At 34.7% G+C, this 23,683-nt stretch overlaps 1 protein-coding gene across 1 annotated transcript; it reads right to left on the bottom strand.

Moving 5' to 3' along the window:
- Positions 1–9,870: 9,870 nt before the first annotated feature.
- On the bottom strand, positions 9,871–22,306 carry LOC148948081 (uncharacterized). Its single transcript, XM_089095689.1, has 3 exons — positions 22,086–22,306; positions 18,709–18,873; positions 9,871–12,028 (listed from the first exon to the last, which is right to left on the bottom strand). The coding sequence occupies exons 1-3, from the start codon at positions 22,153–22,155 to the stop codon at positions 10,722–10,724; spliced, it is 1,542 nt and encodes a 513-aa protein (XP_088951815.1). The 5' UTR covers positions 22,156–22,306; the 3' UTR covers positions 9,871–10,721.
- Positions 22,307–23,683: the final 1,377 nt, after the last annotated feature.

Genomic DNA, 23,683 nt, shown 5'->3' with positions numbered 1-23,683 from the left:
CTATCAAAATTGTCACTTTTCTGCACTTGAATCAATTGACTCAATGCCTTGGGAAAAAACTAAAGGAATCTAAAAACCTGATTTTATTCCAACACGTATGCCCATTATTTCCTACCTGTCATTTCAGATCAAGAAGCACTAGCTTCTCGGCCGATTTGGGAATGATGTTATAGGTAAATGAATTATTTACCAATGGACTATCTACTCCCCTTCCCTCCCTGTGCATACGTACCAGTGCCGGTAAAATAAATTTTAAATCATAATTTGAATTGTGAATAAAAACTGGGATAAGAAACTGCTGGCTAACGTTTAAGTTACACGATTGATGCGCTACCCCTCTAAAATTACTACCCCCAGAGGATATTTCCTGCCACAAGTGATTGTGGTCTCTGACTTTCCCCTTCCCTCCTCTTTTTCCTCTAGTCCCTTTCCCCTTATCCTCCTCTTCAAACTCCCCCTTACAAACCCAGCATATTTTTGATTTTTAATCGCGAGACGATCCTCTGCAGACGACACCATAGGGTAATGCGTATTTCTCAAATGAGAAATAGCACCATTAGCGGTGCCAATTAATTTAGTCAGTGCCTTGATCATGCACTCTCCCTCATCCAATGTTTCAACTATTTCTAACAACTGCATGGTGTTGGAACTGTCTCTTTATGCGTGGGCATAGGAAACTGCAATAGCTTGGTGTTCTTAGATTCGGTTTGGAAATCAAGGATCGTTCACTTCCCCCAGCTTCGCCTCACAGTCCAACGAGATTTTATTATTCTGGGTGAGGGTCTTTTGGAAATTTTTAAAATATAAAATAATCCTATCCCGTGAAACTGTTTCCACTGACTGGTAATCACGCCGTCTACAGTGCTTCATATGATTTTGCAACTTTAATTCTGTCCAAAATCGAGACAGGCTTAGTTGGACAGCAGAAACGTACCCCCCTAGTCTTACCCTTCCCCAGAACTCTACTAATGTCTGTAAATGGGTTGTAATGGCCAATTAAAATGAAAAGGCCACTAGATGGTGGTGTTTACAACAACCAAACACAGTGTTTAACCAATTTAATTGACAGGCCCCTTACTGGGAACACCACTTCCTTATTTAGAGAACGAGCCCCATCTTCAAATTCAGTTTCAAACTGAACCACAGTAACGCCGATATTTAAATGGGCATGGACCCTTTCAAAAATATCAATGGACTTAAGCGTTATTGGATATTTTCCCTCTAAACAAGAAAAATCTACAATGGGAAAATTGGACCCCTCCTTCCCATGTACAGCCCAGTGATCTAAATTCGTCTTGGTAGCATCACGGGCTAGAGGCTCGAATGCTGATGTGAGGAAAGCGTACTTGAAACATTTTTGACCTGTTTCAAAACAGATCCGCAAAACAAATGAAAAACAGCTTATTTTCAAAGTGTTGGCAAATCACCCCTACTGTTTTTAAAAAAAATTGGATGATTATTTCTAAAAAACATGCTGCTTAGCAGTAGCATTTACTTCTCTCTACTCTATATATATATTCTGAAAGTTAAAACTTAATGAAAATCTAAAGGATGACATAGAAGGTTTTGATTTTGTTCAAACAACCCCCTCAATTTCCACTATTTAATGCCCCCTCCAACCCACCGCAGCGTGCTCCACCGCGCTTCTCGTGGCGGCGGCCGTGTCCCCGGTATATGATAATTGACCTGATTTAAAAAAGGGGGGAACAATTTTTCTTTTAATTCTTTGGTTGGCTATGATTGAATGACCGACCGATGAAATCAGTCGATTGTTGGACGACAGAATCTTTAAAACTATAATATTCAATTGCGAAAAATAGGATTCTGATTTGACTTAAAAGAATCTAGTCAATCTATGATCAGTAATTGACAACACTAGAAATTAACGAAAAATATTATTATGAGATAGTGAAGAGATAGCAACAGTTTATGGCTACAGTGGGCCAGAGAAAATAGTAAAGATTAGAAAAAAGTGGTTTTCTTTGACAGGCAAAAAAATTATATTATATTTAGATATCTCTGAGGTAGGGGGGGGGTGTGCAGAGAAATTTAAAACAATGGTTGGGGCATGGGGGTTAATATTTTAATATCTCTGAGCACACACACACACAAACACACACACACACACACACACACACACACACACACACACACACACACACACACTTTTACAGTGCGATGAAAAATGAGTTTATCGTTGTTTTTCGCATATTTCTATAAGTTACGTAAAAAAAAAATGCTCACATTTTTTATCCCAAGTGTTGTTGAATGTCTGTAGGCGTTGGCAAAGTATGCTGGAGGGCGATCTTCTGACCCTATGTAGGTGGAACAACGATGTCATGGGCCTGAGGGGTTGGAGTACTGGGGCTTGCCATCATGTGTGCAGCCGTCCAATCTCTTTTCAGCTTTCTGACAGCGACATCAGGTTGAGCGACAGCTCGATGGTCATGAGCTTGCGTTGAAGATGTAGTTTGCGCAGGCAGCGTTGATCTGGAATAGCCATCCTCCCTTGCCCTCTTAGGTGGAGGGGAGGGCAATACATTCTTCATAATTGACCTTAAAAGAAGAGAAAAGATAGTATTGAAATAATTTTCCCCTTTTTCACAGAATAAAAAAATTAGTACCCCCTAGCCCTAATTTTCTCTAGAAAGCATTTATCACAAAGAATTCCCCCTCCTCGGCATTTTTAGTAAAGCAAAGGGTGAAATTTGCGAGAAATACTCCTATTTTTAACATTCTGAATTTTTTTTTAAATGTTTCCCGTCGATAGGCTTTAAAACAGAAAAAAGATTGTTAACCCAGCAGCTTATAGGCCTAAATTTACGATCTTAGATGTAAATGGTATTTAATTTACACATAATAAAGCTATCTTTTTCTTAGAAATCCCCGGCTCTCTTACTGCCTAACGCGAAGAAACAGTTTTGTTTTTTCACTTTACAATGATGGCGATAGAATTGAGGCATGGCCCCTTCCCCCTTTTTACAAAATGTCCTTAAAAATATTTGTTAGCGATAATTTTTTCTAGAAAGCATTTCATTCTTCCATACAGGCGGTGAACTCATGAGCTTAATTATTGTAATCTCATTTTGCTTGAAACCGTTTTATTTTGACGGGAAAAACAATCCTTTTGGCTAGACCGCTATCATAAACATGCAGGAAGTGCAAAAACAGGGTGTCAGCTAATTAAAACCTTGCAGAAATATTTTGTCAAGTTAGCGGCGGCTTAAACGGAAACGGTATATTAAAAGCTAAGGGCTGTCACTTTAGATCACAATACAGAAAGCAAGAATTTATCGAAAAAGGAGAATTATTTCTATTGCAAGAATGAAAGTTGTAAACAGTGGAGGGTTTACATGGTAAAAAAGAGCATATTTTATAGTCTTCTAACGACTATAAAGATAGCATAGTGGAGTTTGTATTAGTGGGAGGGGGGGGGGGATTTACCTGAATATACTGGAGGGTGACCAAGGAAAATAATTTTATTTTGAAAATAAAAAATGAAAATGTACTAAAACAGAACTCACATTGTAAATTGATGTTGCCAAGGCTTCTAGCTCATCAATAATTTCAGGTGCTTTATCCATTGTGTCACAGAACTTTTTTGTAATTTAATCAAAACGCATATTCTTTATATGTGAAATCTAAAGTATGATTCGCGATGCATAGGGAAAAACCATATCTTAGCAACTTTCTGATTGGCTTAGAAGAAGATGTAATCAACTCTATGATTGACTTAAAAGGAGACACGTGATCCTGTTTCCCATTCCTGGATCAAAACATTCTCCCTAGCGTACACATGGAACAGGTGTACAACAACAAAACAATTGACCTTGGAAATTTAGTTCCCCTAGACGAGTCGTGAATCAATATATTCCCCCTAGCGATTATGTAAATCATCCCCAGTGTCATTACACTTGGCCAAACAACAACAACAATAAATAAATCAACCTTGACATCATCCATTAGACATTAATAAACCATGAATAAATGGAGTCCCGTTCAGCGTTAGAGTCAATTGTAGATGACAGCATGGTGTTCGTTCAGTATTCTATGCCCATATATGGTGCCCCGTCACGAGTTATAGATCAATATATCTCTTCCCCACCGTTAATGCGCATGTGCAAACTTCGCCCGGAGACAATACACTTGGAAACAACAAATCAATTTCTCAGAAATTCACTTCCCCTTCGATTACGAAATCAAATTCTCGGAAATTCATTTCCCCTAGGGAGTCTATGCCCATATATGGTGTTCGTACGGGACCTCATGAGGCTTCTCTACTAATACTTGATCAATAGATAGATATTTTTGTCTGACTATTGGAAGCCGGAAGCGATTGTTAACTACAAAGGTGCCTGCTTGCCTGTTATCTTGACGGTAGCGTAAAAGCAAGGAGAAATGAAATCGTTTATAATGAAAGAATACAAACTTGTAAAGAATTTCAAGAGTATTTGCAAAGAGTTGTCTGCTGGAAAGAGCAAGCAACTCCGAAAAAAAATAACGGGTTTGTATAAAAAATTAGTAGAAAGTAAGGAGTTAAGTAAATTTAGTGCTAGACAAGTAGTTTTAATACTGATTTGGTGAAAAATTACATTTTTTTTTACAAAAATATGTATCCAGGCGAAAAATATTCTATTTTGTCATAAATTTGCAAAATATGTCCCTTTTATGTCCCACATCTCGAAAATCTGTTCCTTTTTGCCCGTTTATGTCATTGTGTCCCGGCACACAGGAATATGTCCTTTGACATAAAATATGTCCAGTGGCAACTCTGATTGCATGGTATTAAGGAAAATCCCTCGCGGAATGTTTGGGGGGTAGTATTCTCTGATCCTAATCTAAAAGAAACTATGTGAATGCACAAGATTTACCTATGATATAAGATTTTATTTCTGAAAAATTGCTATTACAAGCCCAGGCGGGTCAAATTAACACCTTACAGTCAAAAGGCACACACACAAAAAAAAGCAAATATAAGTCGGAACAAAATTTATCAAAATTTCGAAAAGGTATTAAAATGTGAAAACTCGCAGAATTAAAAAGGGATAAACTGAAAAAAACAAACAAAAAAAACACAAGGACAATTTAATCTTGTGACTAAAACCTATAAAACACAATTTAGTAAAAAGAACAAACTAAAAATGAGGCTAAAAATTTGAAAATAAATAATAAACAATTACAAGGTAAAAAAGGGTGACTCGCATATTTAATCTGTTTACTATACTTGGGACAAAGGTTCTTCTATATCTTTCAGCGGACAATTTGATTGAGGGTAAGAAGGAGGATTTTTGTTGAAACAGACCGAGCGAGGCAAGGGCGAAGAGGGAAAAGTGACTAGGGAAAAAGGAATTTGTCCAGAGGTTAAGGAGGGCATTGTTGAAAAAATGCAAAGAAATTTGTTTTTCTCCTTTCTTTGAGGATGACGCGATTGGCTTTCCGAAAAAAAGACATAAAGGACTTTACCCTTTATATCTCAAGTTCCCTCTAAGAAAATAGTTCTTAGGCACTTTTTGTGGACTGCGTCTATCCTTTCTGACAATTCATTGGAAATACCAGGATGCCAAACTGGAAGGCGTAGTCAAGGATTGAGCGTAAAAATGAAAGGTAAACTCTCAACTAGTACAATTTAGGACATTTTTTAAGGAGTTTAAGGAGGGAAAATGTGGTATTTACGCGTTTAAAATTGTTACATTACATATTAAATTACATATCAATAATATTATACTACATATCATTTAGATTTCGGCCACTATTTTAATAGTGTTAATCAGTCAAATGGAAATTTGTGCCACCATCTATAAAATTACGGCAGGAGTCCGTAAAAATGCTGCGTTTACCGACCAAGTTTGAAATGTCTGTAGATGACATATCAGTATTTCCGTGGTTTTTATTGAACAAAACAAAAAATTTTAGCGGCGTCGGAAAAATCGTGGCACAAAGTGCCACGATTTCACCGACTCCTTTTTTTTACCGAGTGACAAAAAATATTTGGGGGCGTCCCCCTCCCTCCCCAATACGTGATGACCCTGCTTTGAGTACTGAAGAACAGCCAAGGTTACCATGTTAAATCTTTCATGGAGTATTGAGAAGGATGCTGAAATAAATTCAATGAAAAACCTGCATCAAGGTTGTTAAAAGGGCGTATTTTCGATATCTCAAGAGTGAAAGGGTATTTGATTGAAGTTATTAAGTCGAAGGTTAGGGTATTAAGTTGAGGGATGTTCATGTAACTCAAAAGATACTGCATGCATCCTGGTCGCAAAAAACACCTGTTACTTTCTATAGAGAACGAATAGGAGTACTAAGTGGAAACTTCAAAGGCGTGCTAAGGGGAATGTTGAACTAAACCAGATGATACTATGTGCTTTGATGTTGTCAAAGCAGCATTTCTGCAGTATTCAAGAACAGTTAGGTGTATGAAGTTGAAACTTTCATGGCATACATAACAAAATCATAATGTGCATCGAGGTAGTCAAAAGGGGGCATTTTCAATATCTCAGGAACGGCTAAATGTATTATGTTAAAACTTTCAGGAGATGCTGAAATAAATCTAAGGATAAGATAAGATAACATTATGTACATCCAAATTTTCAAAAGGGAGGATATTTAATACATCAAATACATCAGTAACGGTATCAAATACACGTATCAATTATACAAGTACTTCAATTGAAGCTGCAGAACCAAGAAAACTTGAATCAGAAAATGTCTTGTTGTATTGACTCGTGAAGGCCTGTTTTCCTTCTTTTTAAACAATAATTACGACACATTTTTAATAATGAAGCAAAAACCAATCTATTTAAACAAATAAGCACTTAAAGCATAATAGAACATGATTATATTTTATTATAAAATAGATGATCAATATTCATCTATATTCAAAGTTGTAACAAGATGGCCTTGGTCCTATAGGAGATACCAAATTAAACAGATTTACAATCCATTGATTGGAATAATTTTCCCCTCTTAACCATCCCTAATTTTACCGTCCGATTATTGTTAAAATTTTGACCTAAATTCGAATAGCATGATAGTTTTAATTTTTTACTCATTAGTTAAATAAAAAATCGCAAAGAAAGAAAGAAAACGAGGACAATTAACAGACAGTGAAAAAATTTAAAAATTATGAAAATTTTTCGTTCAAGACCTCCGCTTGACCGTCATCAGTGCAGAATAAAACTTATAAAAATATAAAAACCAAACCTTAAAATAAAAACACCAAACTAAAATTGGACGACCCTTTCCTAGTAACGGTGAAAGGGTAACTGAATAAATAAACAAGTCTAAATGGCATTTCAGAATTTCATTTTGCATAAAGCAATTTTAAAGTCTGATCGCTTTCCAGTTTGATTATAATCGGAGACTCTATTCGATTGCACAATATAACTTTGTGGATGTATGTAAAAATGATCAGAATTAATAATTTTGTCATAAATGGGACTTAGAAAAATTCCTCCAGTGTCTCTATTGAGAGCTACCTTTTGGTGAATGTGCTTTTTTATTTCAACTGCCTCCCTGAAAATTTGCGTGAGACCTTTAACGGGGGCAACGATAGAGGCCTCGTCAAACAAAATGAAATGGTGTGGATTCTCGTACACATGTCGCGCCAAAGCGGAATCAAAAACCTCAGGCCTTTGGCGTAACCTCATGGCCTTGTCGATTGAGGACTTATGTTCAGATAACCTCTCCCCCAATTGCTGATAGGTTCTAACAACATAAAAGCAGCCATAAGAACAAGGAATTCTATAAACACCACTACCCAGAATGGGGCTGGTTTTATCTTTGCCGTTGTCAAAGAAGTTCTGTGTAATATTTGAATTCTTAAAGGCGACGCTAAGTTTATGTTTTTTAAGGATTCTTTTCAATTTGTCACTCAATTTTGGAATGTAGGGTAGAGCAGTGAAAAGTTTCTTATCCTCCACCAATGGGACGGTATCTGTTGGGGCTTGTGGACCTGATGCACTCCCCTCTGCCTTTTTTCGTCTTCTGTCTATAATGGTCTCTCAAGTAATTTTATAGGGTAGCCATTGCAAAATAAAATGTCCTTAATAAAGTTCAATTCTGAGTCTATGTGAGGCTCTGAGCATATTCTTATTACTCGGTCAACCAAAGAAATAACAAATCCTCTTTTTATGCAAGGAGAGTGGTTGGAGGAAAAATGCAAATACCTATCGTTATGCGTAGGCTTTCTATAAATAGAAAATTCAAGGCCAGGAGACTTATTGAAAATTAAAACATCTAGGAAAGGAAGTTTGTGGTTATGTTCTAGTTCTAAAGTGAACTGAAGGTTAGAGTCTAAAGTGTTTAGATGAGTTAAGAAGGAGTTAAGTGACTCTCCTCCATGCTCCCACAGAGAAATAAGATCATCCACAAACCTTCCCCAGAAACGGTGTTTCATCGGAAAATTTTCCAGAGCAGAGATTTCTATGAATTCCATATAAAAAGTTGCCAAAAATGGTGAAAGACTTGTACCCATGGGTAAACCCCTAATTTGGGTGAAAAATTGATTATTATATTGGAAATATGAGGAGGACCTATTGCAAAGACGGACGAGACGCATAATAGTTTCTATATCGAGTGTTTTGTAGTCTATTTGATCAATTTTAGTTTGGTGTTTTTATTTTAAGGTTTGGCTTTTATATTTTTATCAGTTTTATTCTGCACTGAGGACGGTCAAGCAGAGGTCTTGACCGAAATATTTGCATAATTTTTCAATTTTTTCACTGGCTGTTAATTGTCCTCGTTTTCTTTCTTTCTTCGCGATTTTTTATTTATCATGATTAGCCAGTGTGGTCTCAGAAATTATTTACTCATTAGTTGTACATGTTTCCACTTTCATTTACTTTCTGTTTTTTTTTGGCCAAAAATTAGCAAGAAAATGATTGTACCTCACCTAAGTTTTCTTTTAAAATTCAACCGATGTTAGTATCTAAGGACAGCTTATATTAAAATACTCACACAGTGGACACAGTATCGGGAATCTACAAGTTTTCCCGATTGGGGATGTTGGACGTTTCGGCACCACAAAAAATTTTACGGTTCTGCAACTGATGGTATATTTAGCCTTGAAGACGGCTCTTAAACGGTGTGTATGGGTGACAGAAGCTGTCATTATAATAAACGAACTAATCGATGACAAAGGAGATATTGATAAAACTTGTTTAACTCGGTCGAAGTTTTTTTTTTTTTAATTTAAGTTCTGATCTTTTTGCAATTGGTACCGCCACCACAGACGTCCTATTTCTTGCTGTTACATTGTGCATATCAACAACTGTAAATTGATTGATTGGCGTGAGCCCTTCTCAGTTATTCTACTTAAGAATTAAAATGTTGGATTGTAATCTCAATTTCGGATAAAATTTACATCACCCCATAGCTTCTTTATTTCGGCTTTGGTTTAGCTGAAGGTGGTTCAGAGGTTAATTCCCCCTTTCTATATTTATCTGAAGGCTAATTAAGATTTATACAATTTGTATATTAAAATAGACTCCTTTGGGCATCTGCCCTACCCCATCTACATATGACCCATATCACTTCATTTACAATAGGTAATACCCAATCATACATCACTAAACAAAATTTCACTACTAAAGGTACTCACTACTTCACTACTAAAGTTTACTACTACTACTGCTACAAAAGCTTAGGCTACTATAATTAATTCTACAGCTACTACTACTACTACTGCTATTAAAAAAAGGATATTAATAAGAAATTTTTGGGATATACAGAAACTATATGGAGCTAAATCGTAACACACCATGCCCACAGAGGTTGTCAAGCGGACGCATCAGAAACACTTCAGGAATGGTTGATGGTAGGTATTAAGCTGAAACTATTGCTGTGTGTTGAAGGGGATGTTGAAAAAACCAAAGGTGCTATGTGTATACTGCTACTAAGACTGCTATAACTATTGCTACTTCGCAAGCTAAGGGTATTAAGGTGAAGCTTTTAAGGATAATTAGGCGGATATTGAACTAAATAAAAAGAAAATACTATGAGCATGTGGACTTTCAAAAAGTTGACAAAGCAATATCTGAAAAACAACTTAAATTATTAGTTTAGACCTTTAACGGTAACTTATGGGGGATTTCGCAATATCATAAACAACGCCACTCTATTATAGCTCAAAATATCATTGAAACTTTTAAAGGAGCTAATTCAAATCAAAATTAAAAGTTCTGGTGCCCTTTTTAAGAGTAACAAGAGATTGGAGGGCAAGCAGTCTTTCTCCCAAGCCCATTCATTTTCAAAACGCATCCAGTCAGTATTATGAGACAGCTATTTTGTCCAGCATAGTAGAAAGGTCCAGCAACTATGTCTTTAGGGATATTAGGCATGTTAACCCTCCGCAATTATGCAACTAGCCCATTATGCTTTAAAACTAAATGCTGCTTTAAATTAAATCAACAGGCATTGTATTTATGGTTGCCAATAAGACACCTCAGCAATATATCGAGAACGACTCAGTAATATATCGAGATTAAGTTGAAACTTTTGGGGATACTACTATTACTATTTCTGTTCTTGCAATTTAAATAAATAAAAATAATGTAAGTGTATCCAGGTTGTAAAAGGGTGTAGATAGCATCTTTTGGGAATGATACTAAACGATTACACACATCACATATGAAAGGTTTCTCACCTGTATACAGTCTTTAACGTATATTCGAACTGCAAGCTTGCAAAAAACATTTCTCAAATACATAACATTTAATTGGCTACTTTTCCGTATGCACTCTCTGGTGCCTGTTCAAAGAGCCCCATTCAGAAAAGCATTTTTGACATTCGTCACACTTAAACGGCTTATCACCAGTGTGCACTCTTTTATGTGCTTTCAAATTTGCAGATTGAGAAAAGGTCTTGTCACATACATCACACTTAAATGGTTTCTCACCTGTATGCAGTCTTTTAGGTGTTTTCAAATTTGCAGGATGAGAAAAGGTCTTGTCACATACATCACATTTAAACGGTTTCTCACCCGTATGCGTTCGTTTATGTGCGTTCAAAGTATCAGTGTGAGAAAAGGTCTTGTCACAAACATCACATTTAAACGGCTCCTCACCCGTGTGCAATCTTTGATGGGTGTTCAAATTTGATGCTTGAAAAAAGGATTTATCACAAACATCACACTTAAACGTTTTTTCAACTGTATGTACTCTTTGGTGAAGGTTCAAATATGATGAATGAGAAAAGGTTTTGTCACAAACATTACACTTAAATGGTTTTTCACCCGTATGCATTCTTTGATGTTTTTTCAAATTTGAAGGTAGAGAAAAGGTCTTGTCACATTCATCACACTTAAACGGCTTTTCACCAGTGTGCATTCTTTTATGTGCTTTCAAATTTGCAGATTGAGAAAAGGTCTTGTCACATACATCACACTTAAACGGTTTTTCACCTGTATGTACTCTTTGGTGAAGGTTCAAATGTGATGAATGAGGAAAGGTTTTGTCACAAACATTACACTTAAATGGTTTTTCACCCATATGCATTCTTTGATGCGTTTTCAAATTTGCAGGTTGAGAAAAGGTCTTGTCACATACATCACACTTAAACGGTTTTTCACCTGTATGTACTCTTTGGTGAAGGTTCAAATATGATGAATGAGAAAAGGTTTTGTCACAAACATTACACTTAAATGGTTTTTCACCCATATGCATTCTTTGATGCTTTTTCAAATTTGCAGGTAGAGAAAAGGTCTTGTCACATACATCACACTTAAATGGCTTTTCACCTGTATGCACTCTTTGGTGCCGGTGCAAATCACGTATTCCAGAAAAAGTCTTGTCACATACCTCACATTTATATGTCTTTTTCTTGTTATTAGTTCTTTGATATATTTGAAATTGTACATCCTTTTTACTTTGAAGGTGACTTTTTGAACTTGTTTTCTTACATTCTAAGCCCTTTCCTTCAGATTTTGATGCAGTCGAAATGAAGAAAGTGCTTGGGGATGGATTCTTTGAAACAACTAGTGACGTATTTCCCTGTAAGTGTATTCCAGACACGTGTGGTGAAAAGTGACCTAAAAGTTTAAAAGTCTACAGAGTTAAGGAAATAACACGAAAAATCAAAACTCTTAAAACTAAAAACAAATACATATCTCAAAATGTTTTGAAAACTTACAGAGTTAAAAAAAGAAAAAAACAGTATATCTTTTTATAGGTTTTAAGAACTAATTTTATTTTCGATCCCTCTTCTCTCCCTCATAATGATAATTATATTAGCTTTTAAAATTAGTTATTCTAAAGCAACAAAAGAGTGAAAAAGAAACCCTAAACAATCAAAAAGTACACTGTGCTGTAAATCAAACCATAAGTGACAGAAAGGAAATATTACAACAAATATTAGTAATTGCTTAAACTAAACTAGGAATAGATAATAGAACACACATAATTCGCTGAAGTTAAATTTTTCGAGTAGCCGAAAAACTTTGGATTAAAAAAAAAACTAGAAAAGCCACGTTTCCCTCAGGTCTTACAAATACCTCTTCAATTAGGATGAATGCTTTAAAGGTAGGAATGTATGATTATCGAAAATTATCTATGCAGAAGATATCTTACTGTCCAAAAAGGGCAGTTATCTTTTGACGAATACAAACTGGTTTAGAAGGTGGTTTTTACCTTGAGTAAGCAAAATTTGAATAGCAGGGTTTCAAGTTATCACCTGATTTTAAAACACAAAATAAAATAAAAAAAGTAAAAAGCAGACAGATAAGAAGAATTTTGTTTTACTCTCAGCAATAGCCTTTAGTCACGTTGAGGAAGGAGTAAAAAAAAGAAAATTGAAGAAACAACGTGAGGGCAATTGATAGAACACTGACAAGAAAAAGTACGCTTATTTAGGGTATTTGCACGAGGGTTGTTAAAAATTACTATCAGCAATAGCCCAAGAACAGTCGAGGGTATTAAATTGAAACTTTCAGGGCTTGTTGAAAGGGTTGTTGGAAACTAATAACGGGGAAGGGAGATGCAAATCTAACAATTCAGATTCATATATCTGAGGTGTAGTACTTGTAATTAAGAAAGGGTGGGGGGCTCCTGGGTATAATAAAACATATGGGGGTGTTATGGTAAAACTTCATGACATTTTGACTATTTTGAACGAAATACCTAATTTTAATCTAATATTTTTGCATGAAGGGTAGCGAAAAAGAACTTGGGAGGGAAACGGGATGGCATCAGTCCCTTTTACTCTTATAAAAAGCACCAAAAGTTTAAATTTTCAGCTGAATGAGCACCTTCGAAAATTTCTACGACAACTCCTTCCATGCTTTCAATGATTAATGAAGTAAAACCTTAATTGCTCTTTACTTATTTACTAAACAAGTTGAACACAGAGAATGGAGAAAAACAACACACCCTATGAAAATAAAAATATGTATATCATTAGGTTGCAACAAAACGTACTAGGCAAATCACATTTCATACTAATTCCCTACATAACATGATCAAATAGAAAAATTAAAAAGAAAGTAAAATACTTTTTTAAAAGCACCAAAAGTTTAAATTTTCAGCTGAATGAGCACCTTCGAAAATTTCTACGACAACTCCTTCCATGCTTTCAATGATTAATGAAGTGAAACCTTATTGCTCTTTACTTATTTACTAAACAAATTGAACACAGTGAATGGAGAGAAACAACACACCCTATGAAAATAAAAATATGTGTATCATTAGGTTGCAACAAAACGTACTAGGCAAACCACTTTTCATACTAATTCCCTACATATCATGATCAAATGGAAAAATTAAAAGAAAGTAAAATACTTTTTTATTAATTCTAAATTTTTTATTATTACTAATTCCCTACATATCATGATCAAATAGAAAAATATTTGATCAAATAGAAAAATTAAAAAGAAAGTAAAATACTTTGTTATTATTATTTATTCGGTATAGTATAAAAAAAGATATAAAACAAGTGCAATCATTCCTTTCTTCTAATCTAAACAATTTACCTGCAATATTCTTATTGTGCTTTGAATATTTATATCTATTGAGTTTTTAACTCAAGATCGAATTTTCTTGAATATCATATTGAATTTGACCAAGGTGACATCAAAAATAGTATGTTCAATAGTAATTCAAATCAAAGGTTGGAATTATGACAGAAAAACAAAACAAAAGCTATTGTCTTTTTAAATAAAAAAGAAAGTATTAAATTTGGGTTGATTGGGTTGAATTAAGTTACACGTCAACTAAGTGCCAACACAAAAATTTATGTACAAATATTATATTTGATAAAACTATGATAAACAATTTTGTTTAGCAATTCATTTCTTTTGTGATTTTCCTTAGCTAGAAAATTTGTGATGCTGCTACTCTATTCTTAAAAATACCAATGCTCAACATGAGTTACCCTCTGAGTTCAATTTTTTTCTTAATTAATAAAGAGAAGCCTTGTGTGATTTTGTTAATTTTTACAGCGTATATATCCTCTTCAACACCTGGCTCTTCACGCTAAAGTTTTTAGTACTTTAGAAAAAAACCTTCTTATTGTTCCAATTGAACGAACATAGTGTTTTAGAAGCCCTTCTTAAAGAATTGGGACATAAAAAAACTTAACCGTAAAGATCGAAGTGTTGAGAAGGGGGCAACCACCTTCAAATACGTAATAATTTCTGTTAGTCTCAAGTTTTAATGTTGCTCCTTACTTCCAGTTGAAAAACTTGTTTTTAAAACTTAATTTCTGATCGGTTTTTAAATAGTCTCAGGAAATCTGGCACAACCTCCACTGAAAAACACATTCTCCACGGATATATTATCTAGACAATTCAATCCCGGAGAAAATTTACCTATGCAATTAACCTTAGCAACTGGTAAGGGCAATTACCCTTAACAATGCGTAAAATTGAGACGGAAAAGAGAAAGCAAGATATATAAAAAACAATTTTTATAGGAATTCTGGAAAATTCTCCCAGTGTATAATTTTCTGCGACAAGTTCACCCCCTAGAACCTTACCTCCCCATGGAGTTCCCCGTGAAAAACCCCCCAGCAGAAAATTCATCTTCCCACCCTTAAATGTATGCATGCTTCCCAACAACAAACACTATGCATAAACAATGGACCATTTTTAAAAAATAACGACCCTCTCGCTGGGACTGTGGAGGGGGCGCTGAGCGTAGATCCAGAGCAAAATTTATTCGGTATTTCAACTAGGATGAACACATTGGATATCTCAAAATTTTTACATTTGAATTTAGGGGGAATAGGGGTAGGTAAGGGTCTAGATACCCACAAATCTTTTGCTCACAGATAAAATGCACTAGAACTTTTAATTTTCGTTTGAATGAGACCTCTCATTGTAATTCTAAACTCATGTGACCAGAGACAACTTTTCCGTCTATAATATAGAAAATCGACCTTTTTCTTTAAGAAAACTAGACCTCATTTCATTATTTGCCATAAAGTCACTTTGCATTTGCTGACAATGACGAGGGAAGGGGCATATGGAATAATTTCTATATGGTATTCTAGGACCACCGGGTCAATAAGATCATCCCTGGGAAACAAAAACAAACAAATAGACACGCATTCATGATCTTTCTTCTGGCAAAAATACAAAATTCTACATCTTTGCAGACAGAAGCTTGAAACCTCAACAATAGGGTTCTCTGATACGCTGAATCTGATGGTGCGATTTTCCGTAAGATCCTCTGACTTTTAGGGGATGTTTTCCCCCTTTTTTTCGAAAACAAAACAATTGCTACAGAAAATTTTAATAACCTTTGTTGGGTTAGACTAAACTAAATGAACATTATCTATTTGAAATCATCATTAAATCCGATTCTTTTGATGTATCTATTGGTATCAAAATTCAATTTTTTTTACTATTGTAAAAAAAAGTCTCTTTTACTTTTGAGCCAGGTTGCTCCTTACTTACAGTTCGTTACCCCAAACTGTTTGGTAATAAAACCTACCGATTTCAAGTGAAAATTAAAAATTTTCATGAAAGACTACAAAAACGGCTTGGCAAACACCTGCACATTGGAATAAGATAAACAAAAGTTCCATCTTAAGATTAAGTCCCTTTATCCTATTTTTGTCCAATAAAATATTACCCAATACATTTCAATAAACAAAAACACAATGTTTCAGATGTACCTTCATTGTTTGAAAATTTGGATTCCTGGGTGTCGTGTTCAAATTTACATGGTCCTGATATGCTAAATGAATTAAGCAAAGGAACATCTTCACGTTTTGGTGACAAAAGATGGTTTGGAAAATGAAAGGGCTTCTCGCTGTCACCTAGTAAAGCATCTTCAACTTCTAAAACAAAATTTAAATTATAGACATTGAAAAAATAGACATTGAAAAATTTAACAGTAAAGCTTACTAAGCAAATCTGACAGCTTTTTTTTTAGTTACGTGTAAAAATGTAAATATTCAGACATTATATGTACACATAAAATCAGATATATATGCAGATTTTTTTCACAAATCGTTCCTAAAAATATAATTTTCATAAAGAAAAAGAAACCAGAGGCACGTAACGCAAATTCGCGATCATAGAACGAATCAAAACTTAAAATCCCTAACATAGAAAGGAGTTGTTGGATTAAATTTACCCAAAATCATAAAACAAAAACTTCAAGGATAAAACAACCCCCCCCCCGAATCTGGGGACAGGGTTTTAAGTTGTGCCCCAGGGGCATATAAGGTTTTATGGAAGGGATGGTAGCTGTAACTTTAGAGGTGGCTCATTCGATTGTAAATCGGAATTTCTAGTTCACTTTTTTAGAATCAAAAGTAATATGATGGCAACTAGCCCCCCCCAACCAACCGTTTTTTGCCCCAAATACGTCTGATCAAATTTTTGAGATTGTCATGTTATCCAAAATAGACCAAAGATCATATAGTAACATCTCCGGAGATTATACAGCCACTCAGAACCTGGGGGCATATAAGGTTTTTATGGAAGGAATGATGGTATAAATTCGTCGGGGGCTTATTCTATTGGGAATTGAAAGTTTTAGTTCCCTTTTTAAGAATCAAAAGGGACCAGAAGGCAACCAGCCCTCCCGCCTTCCTTACTTCAAATCCATCCGATCGAATTTGTGAGATACCCATTTTGTTAAAATAATGGGGATCTAAGCCCCTAAGACCATACAAAACTATAAGGAGTCTAAGGTCTTAGAAATGTTCATACTACAAAATGAATTAAGTGGTAATTACACATGTTTGATTAATAATTCTTCGTAGTTCTTAACAAAATACGGCACATTAACCATCCAGTCAGAATTTTTAAAAATATTGGATTCTAAATTGCGACCAGCAGTAATAACTTTCAGTCTTGGGAGTTCAGAGTTCTGCTGTGGTCTCTTCTTGAAGAGATTAAATGTTTTGGTAGTTGGGGTCTTCCAAGCTTTTAGTACTTTTGCTTTAGTTTTCCCTGTGCTTGTGCACAGTAAACAAGCTGATGCCTCGCTGATGAAACGATGAAAGGCTGACCGTAACGCTGAAGATGAAACGCTGACCGTAAATCACATTGAGACCGGCATTTATGCCCGGTTCGGTCAATAAGACCCAACCAGTCTTATTGAAACTAAATATGCTACATTTCAGGATATTCTAAGATAAAACTGATGATAAAAACTTTTAGTAGAAACAAATAAACTGATGAAAACTTCTTTTTTGAATTAATTAGGAAAAAACTTAAAATTGAAGTTGTTCCTTTCAAAATCCTTTACAAGTCCATGTTAAAATTACTAAACCTGTGTGTACCGTTTTCTTAGACAAGTTCAAATAGAATATACACAAAAAAGGCCAATTTAGAAAGGCCCATAAAAAAAAAAAAAAAAAAAAATAGCCAACTCAGGTTATGTTTCTAGATCAGAGGAAAAGATAAAAACCAAAATCGATGCCTTTATGCGTCTGTTATCACCAGACAAGCTAAAAATATTTAACATGGAAGATATAGCCGGGAAGTTTTCTATACCGGTCCCCCTCATAAACAGTGAAAAGCAATGACAATAAAAATTTTGGATACTTCGGTCACACATTCAGTGACACCGTCATCAGCAAATATCTGGTATTTGTTTTCTGTCATTGTTTTTCACTCTCTTTTAAAATGGTTTATCCCTATTTGAACTATTATTTGAACAACCTAAGAAAACGTGACTTTCATCGTTTTTAAAAATCCAATCGGACTCGCTATGTTCTTCTAGCAATATACTTGTATTTTTTATTTCTGATCGTATAACTTGTATTTTTCTTATTTAATTTCTGATCGTCTTTTAAATAATCCCAGGAAATCTGGCCTGACCTCCACGGAGAAATACCCTCCCCACAAATATATCCTCTAGACAATTCAATCCCAGTGAAAATTAACCCAGGCAATTACCCCTAACAACTCCACGCGTAAAATTGAGACGGAAAAGAGAAAGCAAGAAATAAAAAAATAAAAAATGAATAGGAATTCTGGCAAATTCCAAAATTCTATTTTTTAGAGTTTCGGTTACTATTGAGCCAGGTTCCTTCTTATTTACAGTTTGTTACCACGATTTATTTGGTAATAAAACTTATCAAACCACTTTCAAGTGAAAATTTTGAAAATTTTCATGAAAGACTACTAAAACGGTTTGGCAAATACCTGAACATTGGAATAATATAAAACAAAAGTTCCATCTTAAGATTAAGTCCCTTTGTCCAATAAAATAAAATACATTTCAATCAACAAAAAAAACAATGTTTCAGATATACCTTCATTGTTAGAACATTTGGATTCCTGGGTGTCGTATTCAACTTTACATGGTCCTGATATGCTAGGTAAATTGACAAAAGGAACATCTTCACGTTTTGGTGACAAAAGATGGTTTGGAAAATGAAAGGCCTTCTCGCTGTTGCCTGGTAAAGCATCTTCAACTTCTAAAACTAAATTTAAATTAAACAAACATAGAAAAATTTAACAGTAAAGCTTACAAAGCAAACCTGACAGCCTTTTCTTTTTGGTTACGTGTAAAAATGTAAACATACATTTTAATGTATAAACATACATTTTAATGTAAACTTATAATTTATAAACATACATTTAAATGTAAACAGACATTACATGTATACATAAAATTATATGTATATGCAGGCTTTTTTTCAAAAATCGTTGTCAAAAATCCACTTTTTATAAAGCAAAAGAAAACCAGAATCATTCAACGCAATTCACAAACATAAAACGAATTAAAAACTGAAATTCATTACACAGAACGAGTTACTGGATTAAATTGATCAGAAATCATATAACAAAAACTACAGGTTTAACACAGCCCCCCCCCCAAAAAAAAACCTAGGGACAAGTGTTATAAGGGCATATAAGGGTTTTATGGAAGGGATGGTAGCATAAACTTCAGAGGGGGCTCATTCGAATGTAAACCGGAATTTCTAGTTCCCTTTTTGAGATTCAAAAGTAATCTGATGGCAACTAGCCCCCCCCCCCTCCCCCAACCAACCGTTGTTTCCCCAAATGCTTCCGATCAAATATTTGAGGTTTCCATTTTGTCTAAAATAGACTAAAGTAGAAAAGACTAGAGAAAAGGATAGAGAAAAGACAAATAAACAAAATATAGTAAAAACATCGGAGTTTACACAGCCCCCCAGAACCCAGGGGCATATAAGTTTTTTAATGGAAGGAACGATTCTATAACTTCGTCGGGGGCTCATTCTATTGGAAATTAAAAGTTCTAGTTCCCTTTTTAAAAATCAAAAGGGACCGGAGGGCCTTCTTTACCTCAAATCCATCCAATTGAATTTTTGAGATTTTGTAAAAAAAAAGTTCAAATACTTGGCTGACAAAAACTCCAGGGTCAACACAAACCCCCAGAGCTATGGGGCAAGTGTTGTATGTTATGTTCAAGGGACATACAAGGTTCTTATGCGAGGGTTTTGAAAATATTTCAAAGATCAGATAAGCCAAACCTCCACCCCCACTCAAAAAACTTATGATCGATATTTTATTCCAAAACTCAAGCGAGTTGACCCATGGCCATCTCTGCCTGGCCCTCCCCCCCCCCATAAAAAATTATTAACGATATTTTATTCCAAAAATTATGGTAACTCACCATTGGCTCTCCATGGCCCAACCCCCCCCCCCCCCAAAAAAAAAAAAAAAAAACATAAAAAAAAAAAACAAAAACGACTTATTACCAATATTTCATTCCAAAACTTATGGGATTTGACCTCTGATCCTCCTTGGCCCGATACTCCTCCCTCCCCAAAAATTATTAATAATAAATCATAGGAACTGACCCCTAGCCCTCCCTCCCTCTGGTCAATTTATTCAAGTCAACAGAATAAAAAAAACAAAAAACTAACATTTTACAGAGAGACACAAATAATTTATTAACAAAAATAACGCTTACATCTTCTTTCAACAATCATCGGGGAGACCCATTGGGTTGTATATGATGGTTGTTTCCATCCTTAAAATCTACTAATATATATTTACATTTCACTGATAAATCAAAAATCACAAAAAAATCATTAACAACTTTCCAGAAGCTAGCGTTTCAACCTACTCTTGAACTGGCTAAACTTATCTGCCACCTATATACCCTCTGGGAGAGAATTCCATAGCTGTGGTCCAGCAAAACGCGGAAATAAAGATTCTTGTTGAGTACTCCGAGTCTTTTCTGTATTAGAATGGAAATCATTACAAACTAAATATAAATTTTAGATCATGGTTACAGTCGGGTATCTAATATGTTCGGGTATTTTTCCAGTTTTTCCGGCATTGAAAATTGGTTAAATGCTGAAAAAGTTTCGAACTAAATAAATATAAACGATACAAACTAATGCATAAAATGATGAAAATTGATATATTTATTCATTCACATAAACTGATATATATATATATATATATATATATATATAATATATATATCCCAGAAGAATATCTAGTTTCATAACAATGATGAAACGAGTTAGACTTAAAAATATCCCAAAAGCACTCCGGCAAATAACGATTCAAACATTGATAAACAAAAACAGCTACTTGATAATCTCTTAACTTATAAACGTTTAGAATTTTAGTGAAGCAACTTAAAGTGCTATTTTCAAATCTCACACAATCTCCTAAGACACGAACAACTTTATTTTGTAAAATTTGGACTATTTTAAAACTTGAAACAAATGAACTAGTCCACAGCAAACAACCATAAGACAGATACGGATTGACAAGAGAATGATAGAGGCTCATTAGAATTCTTGGTGGAAGCTCATTCCTTAGCCTTCTTATAAGACCCAATCCTCTTGTCACTTTTGCTGATATTGCGTCACAGTTTAGTTTCCAACTCAATATGCAATCAAGATAAAAACTAAATATGTAACACTAAAAGCTTGATTTAAGAATACACCAGTCAGACAAATTTTATCATTTATAATAATGGGAGTACCAATTCTACAAAAAGTCATGAAATTCGTCTTAAAAACATGAACAGATAGACAGCTAAATCTCATAAAACTTACCAGTTCATTTAGGGCCTTATTAGCCTTTTCAATCAAAATTTCTTCGCAAAATGATGTTACTGTAAACACATTGTCATCAAAACTTAACTACAGCTTAACAATCACAAAAAAGACAATTAAAAGTAAATAAATACCAATAAATAGGGGTTTTCTGCATTAGTTCCCATCACATAATATACAAAATAAAGTCTCCCAAAGTTTAGCAGCTGAATTCAACTAACTTTATTTATCTCTTACATGTATTATGATGAGAAATTCCCATCTGAACCCCCATAACTACCCCTGCTTAGATAGACATATTTTGTTCATCATACCTGCACAGAGAAGGCTGGCAGAAAATTTCGCAACCGGATGATTTGATTGTCTCACCAAAATTAAAAATTAAAGCTAATAAATTGATTTTAAACGTGTTTTGCTTAACAAAGAAGTCACTTTATCACCCCTCAGCAATCGTTAGATTCAAGTAGGCTACATATGCAGTTACAATTTTTTTTTCTTAAGACCACTTAATGAGCAAGAAGGAAAAAAAAGGAAAAATTAGAAAAAAGGAACAGAATAATTGTTTTCTAGAACAATGTAGCTTTTCTTTTATTCTGACACAAAAAATTAACTGTACAACTTACCGTTTTTAATGAAAGAATCCTCAGAAAGTGTGATGGGATCTTCCATTTTCAGAATTTGTGGCAAGTCCATTAGAGATCTTGGAATGGAGTTAATACAAACTATGAGAAGTAAAATACTATCATTGAAGCTTGGATACAACACAGATTTTATTCAGGAGAGTCTTAAAATACAAAATATATTAGGATTGATGACTAATAATTATTAGAATAATTAAAAAATATATTAGGATGATGAAATAGGAATTAAACCAATATAAAATATATAATTTTTGGCTTTTATTGGATTTTATTTATCTTTTACTTTTTTTTCATTGGTTTTGTTGACTTTTCACGCTTGTTTTTTTTTTTTTAAGATTATATATACCCCGAAAAATTCAGAAGGAGCCATAAGAACCTTTAACCGTGCCTCGCACGCATTCGTCTTCTACTATCAGACTATGCTCCAGACTAAATAAACATTGCATATTACGACTGAAAATAGACCCCCAAAACCGTGCCGAAATCAAATTCAGCGGCGGTGGACACAATTCTGCCACCACCAAAAATTATCGGTGACGCGCCGTCAATTTATCGGCGTTTCCTCTATTTTTAGAAATGTTTCGGTTACTTTTAAAAAGTTTTGAAAACTAAATTGGTATCAGTTCTTATCAGAATTCGGTCCACGATTCATTTTTAGCTTTATTACCATGACCGAACCTCGGATAGAATAAGGACGAGATATCAATCTTAACTTTTCACATACATTCTATTAACCCATATAATCAATAGCGAGACCTTAAACTGCCTAATATTTTAATTAATCCGACGAAATAGGTTATTAATCCGACGAAATATGGTATGGGCTGAAAAGCCCCAATATGAATCCACTTGACCCTGAACAACATCATCATTTTCATGCTGTTCTGCATTGTTGTTCTGACACATTATTTGCTCAAGCAGCCTCGTTTTTATCATATATGATCATGAAAAGATTTAGAGTTGCTGCTCTTCTGAGAAACCCCACAAGCCACATTCACACAACTGATTGGAGTAACTAATCCACTAACAGCACCAGAGATTACTTCCTCCTCTTTGGGCTTTTCGAGGGTCCTCTCCTCTTCGTGCAATAGAATTTCAAGTGCACTATAATGCTCACCACAATTTGAAGTGGAGGGACCTAATGATGATTGGACAAATACGGTTTACAGGAGATATGCTAAAGTAAAGTACCTTGTCAGCCGCCAGCACTAGAGGCTTAACCATTTTGAACAAGAATTCCATTCTTGTCAGTGAACCATCAAGAAGGTTCAGACGCTCATCAGTTTCATTTATCTTGAATGTTTCAAAGTCCAAAATTGCAGCTGTTACCATCAGATCATCTCTTGGGAAGCAAAAGTCAAACTAGTTTTTCGCATTTTTTTTTCAGAAGCAAAATACAGTTTTTATCAATAGGTCGCTCCTCAAGGTGACCTTTTAGGAGGTCCCACCAGAGCAGAGCAACATTCAGGGTGGGAAGAAATTCTCCCTCAATAGCCTCAATTGTAGTAGAGCAATTGGGTAGTACAGAGCAAAAGTCACGCATCAGTTCATATTCCTCATCATCAAGAACATGATCAGGT

This window comes from Artemia sp. Qi Xiang Cuo, chromosome 10, assembly GCF_049724085.1.
Source record: "Artemia sp. Qi Xiang Cuo chromosome 10, ASM4972408v1, whole genome shotgun sequence".
NCBI lineage: Eukaryota > Metazoa > Arthropoda > Branchiopoda > Anostraca > Artemiidae > Artemia > Artemia sp. Qi Xiang Cuo.
Note: the sequence above shows the minus strand (reverse complement) of the source record. Positions and strands in the feature narration are given on the sequence as shown.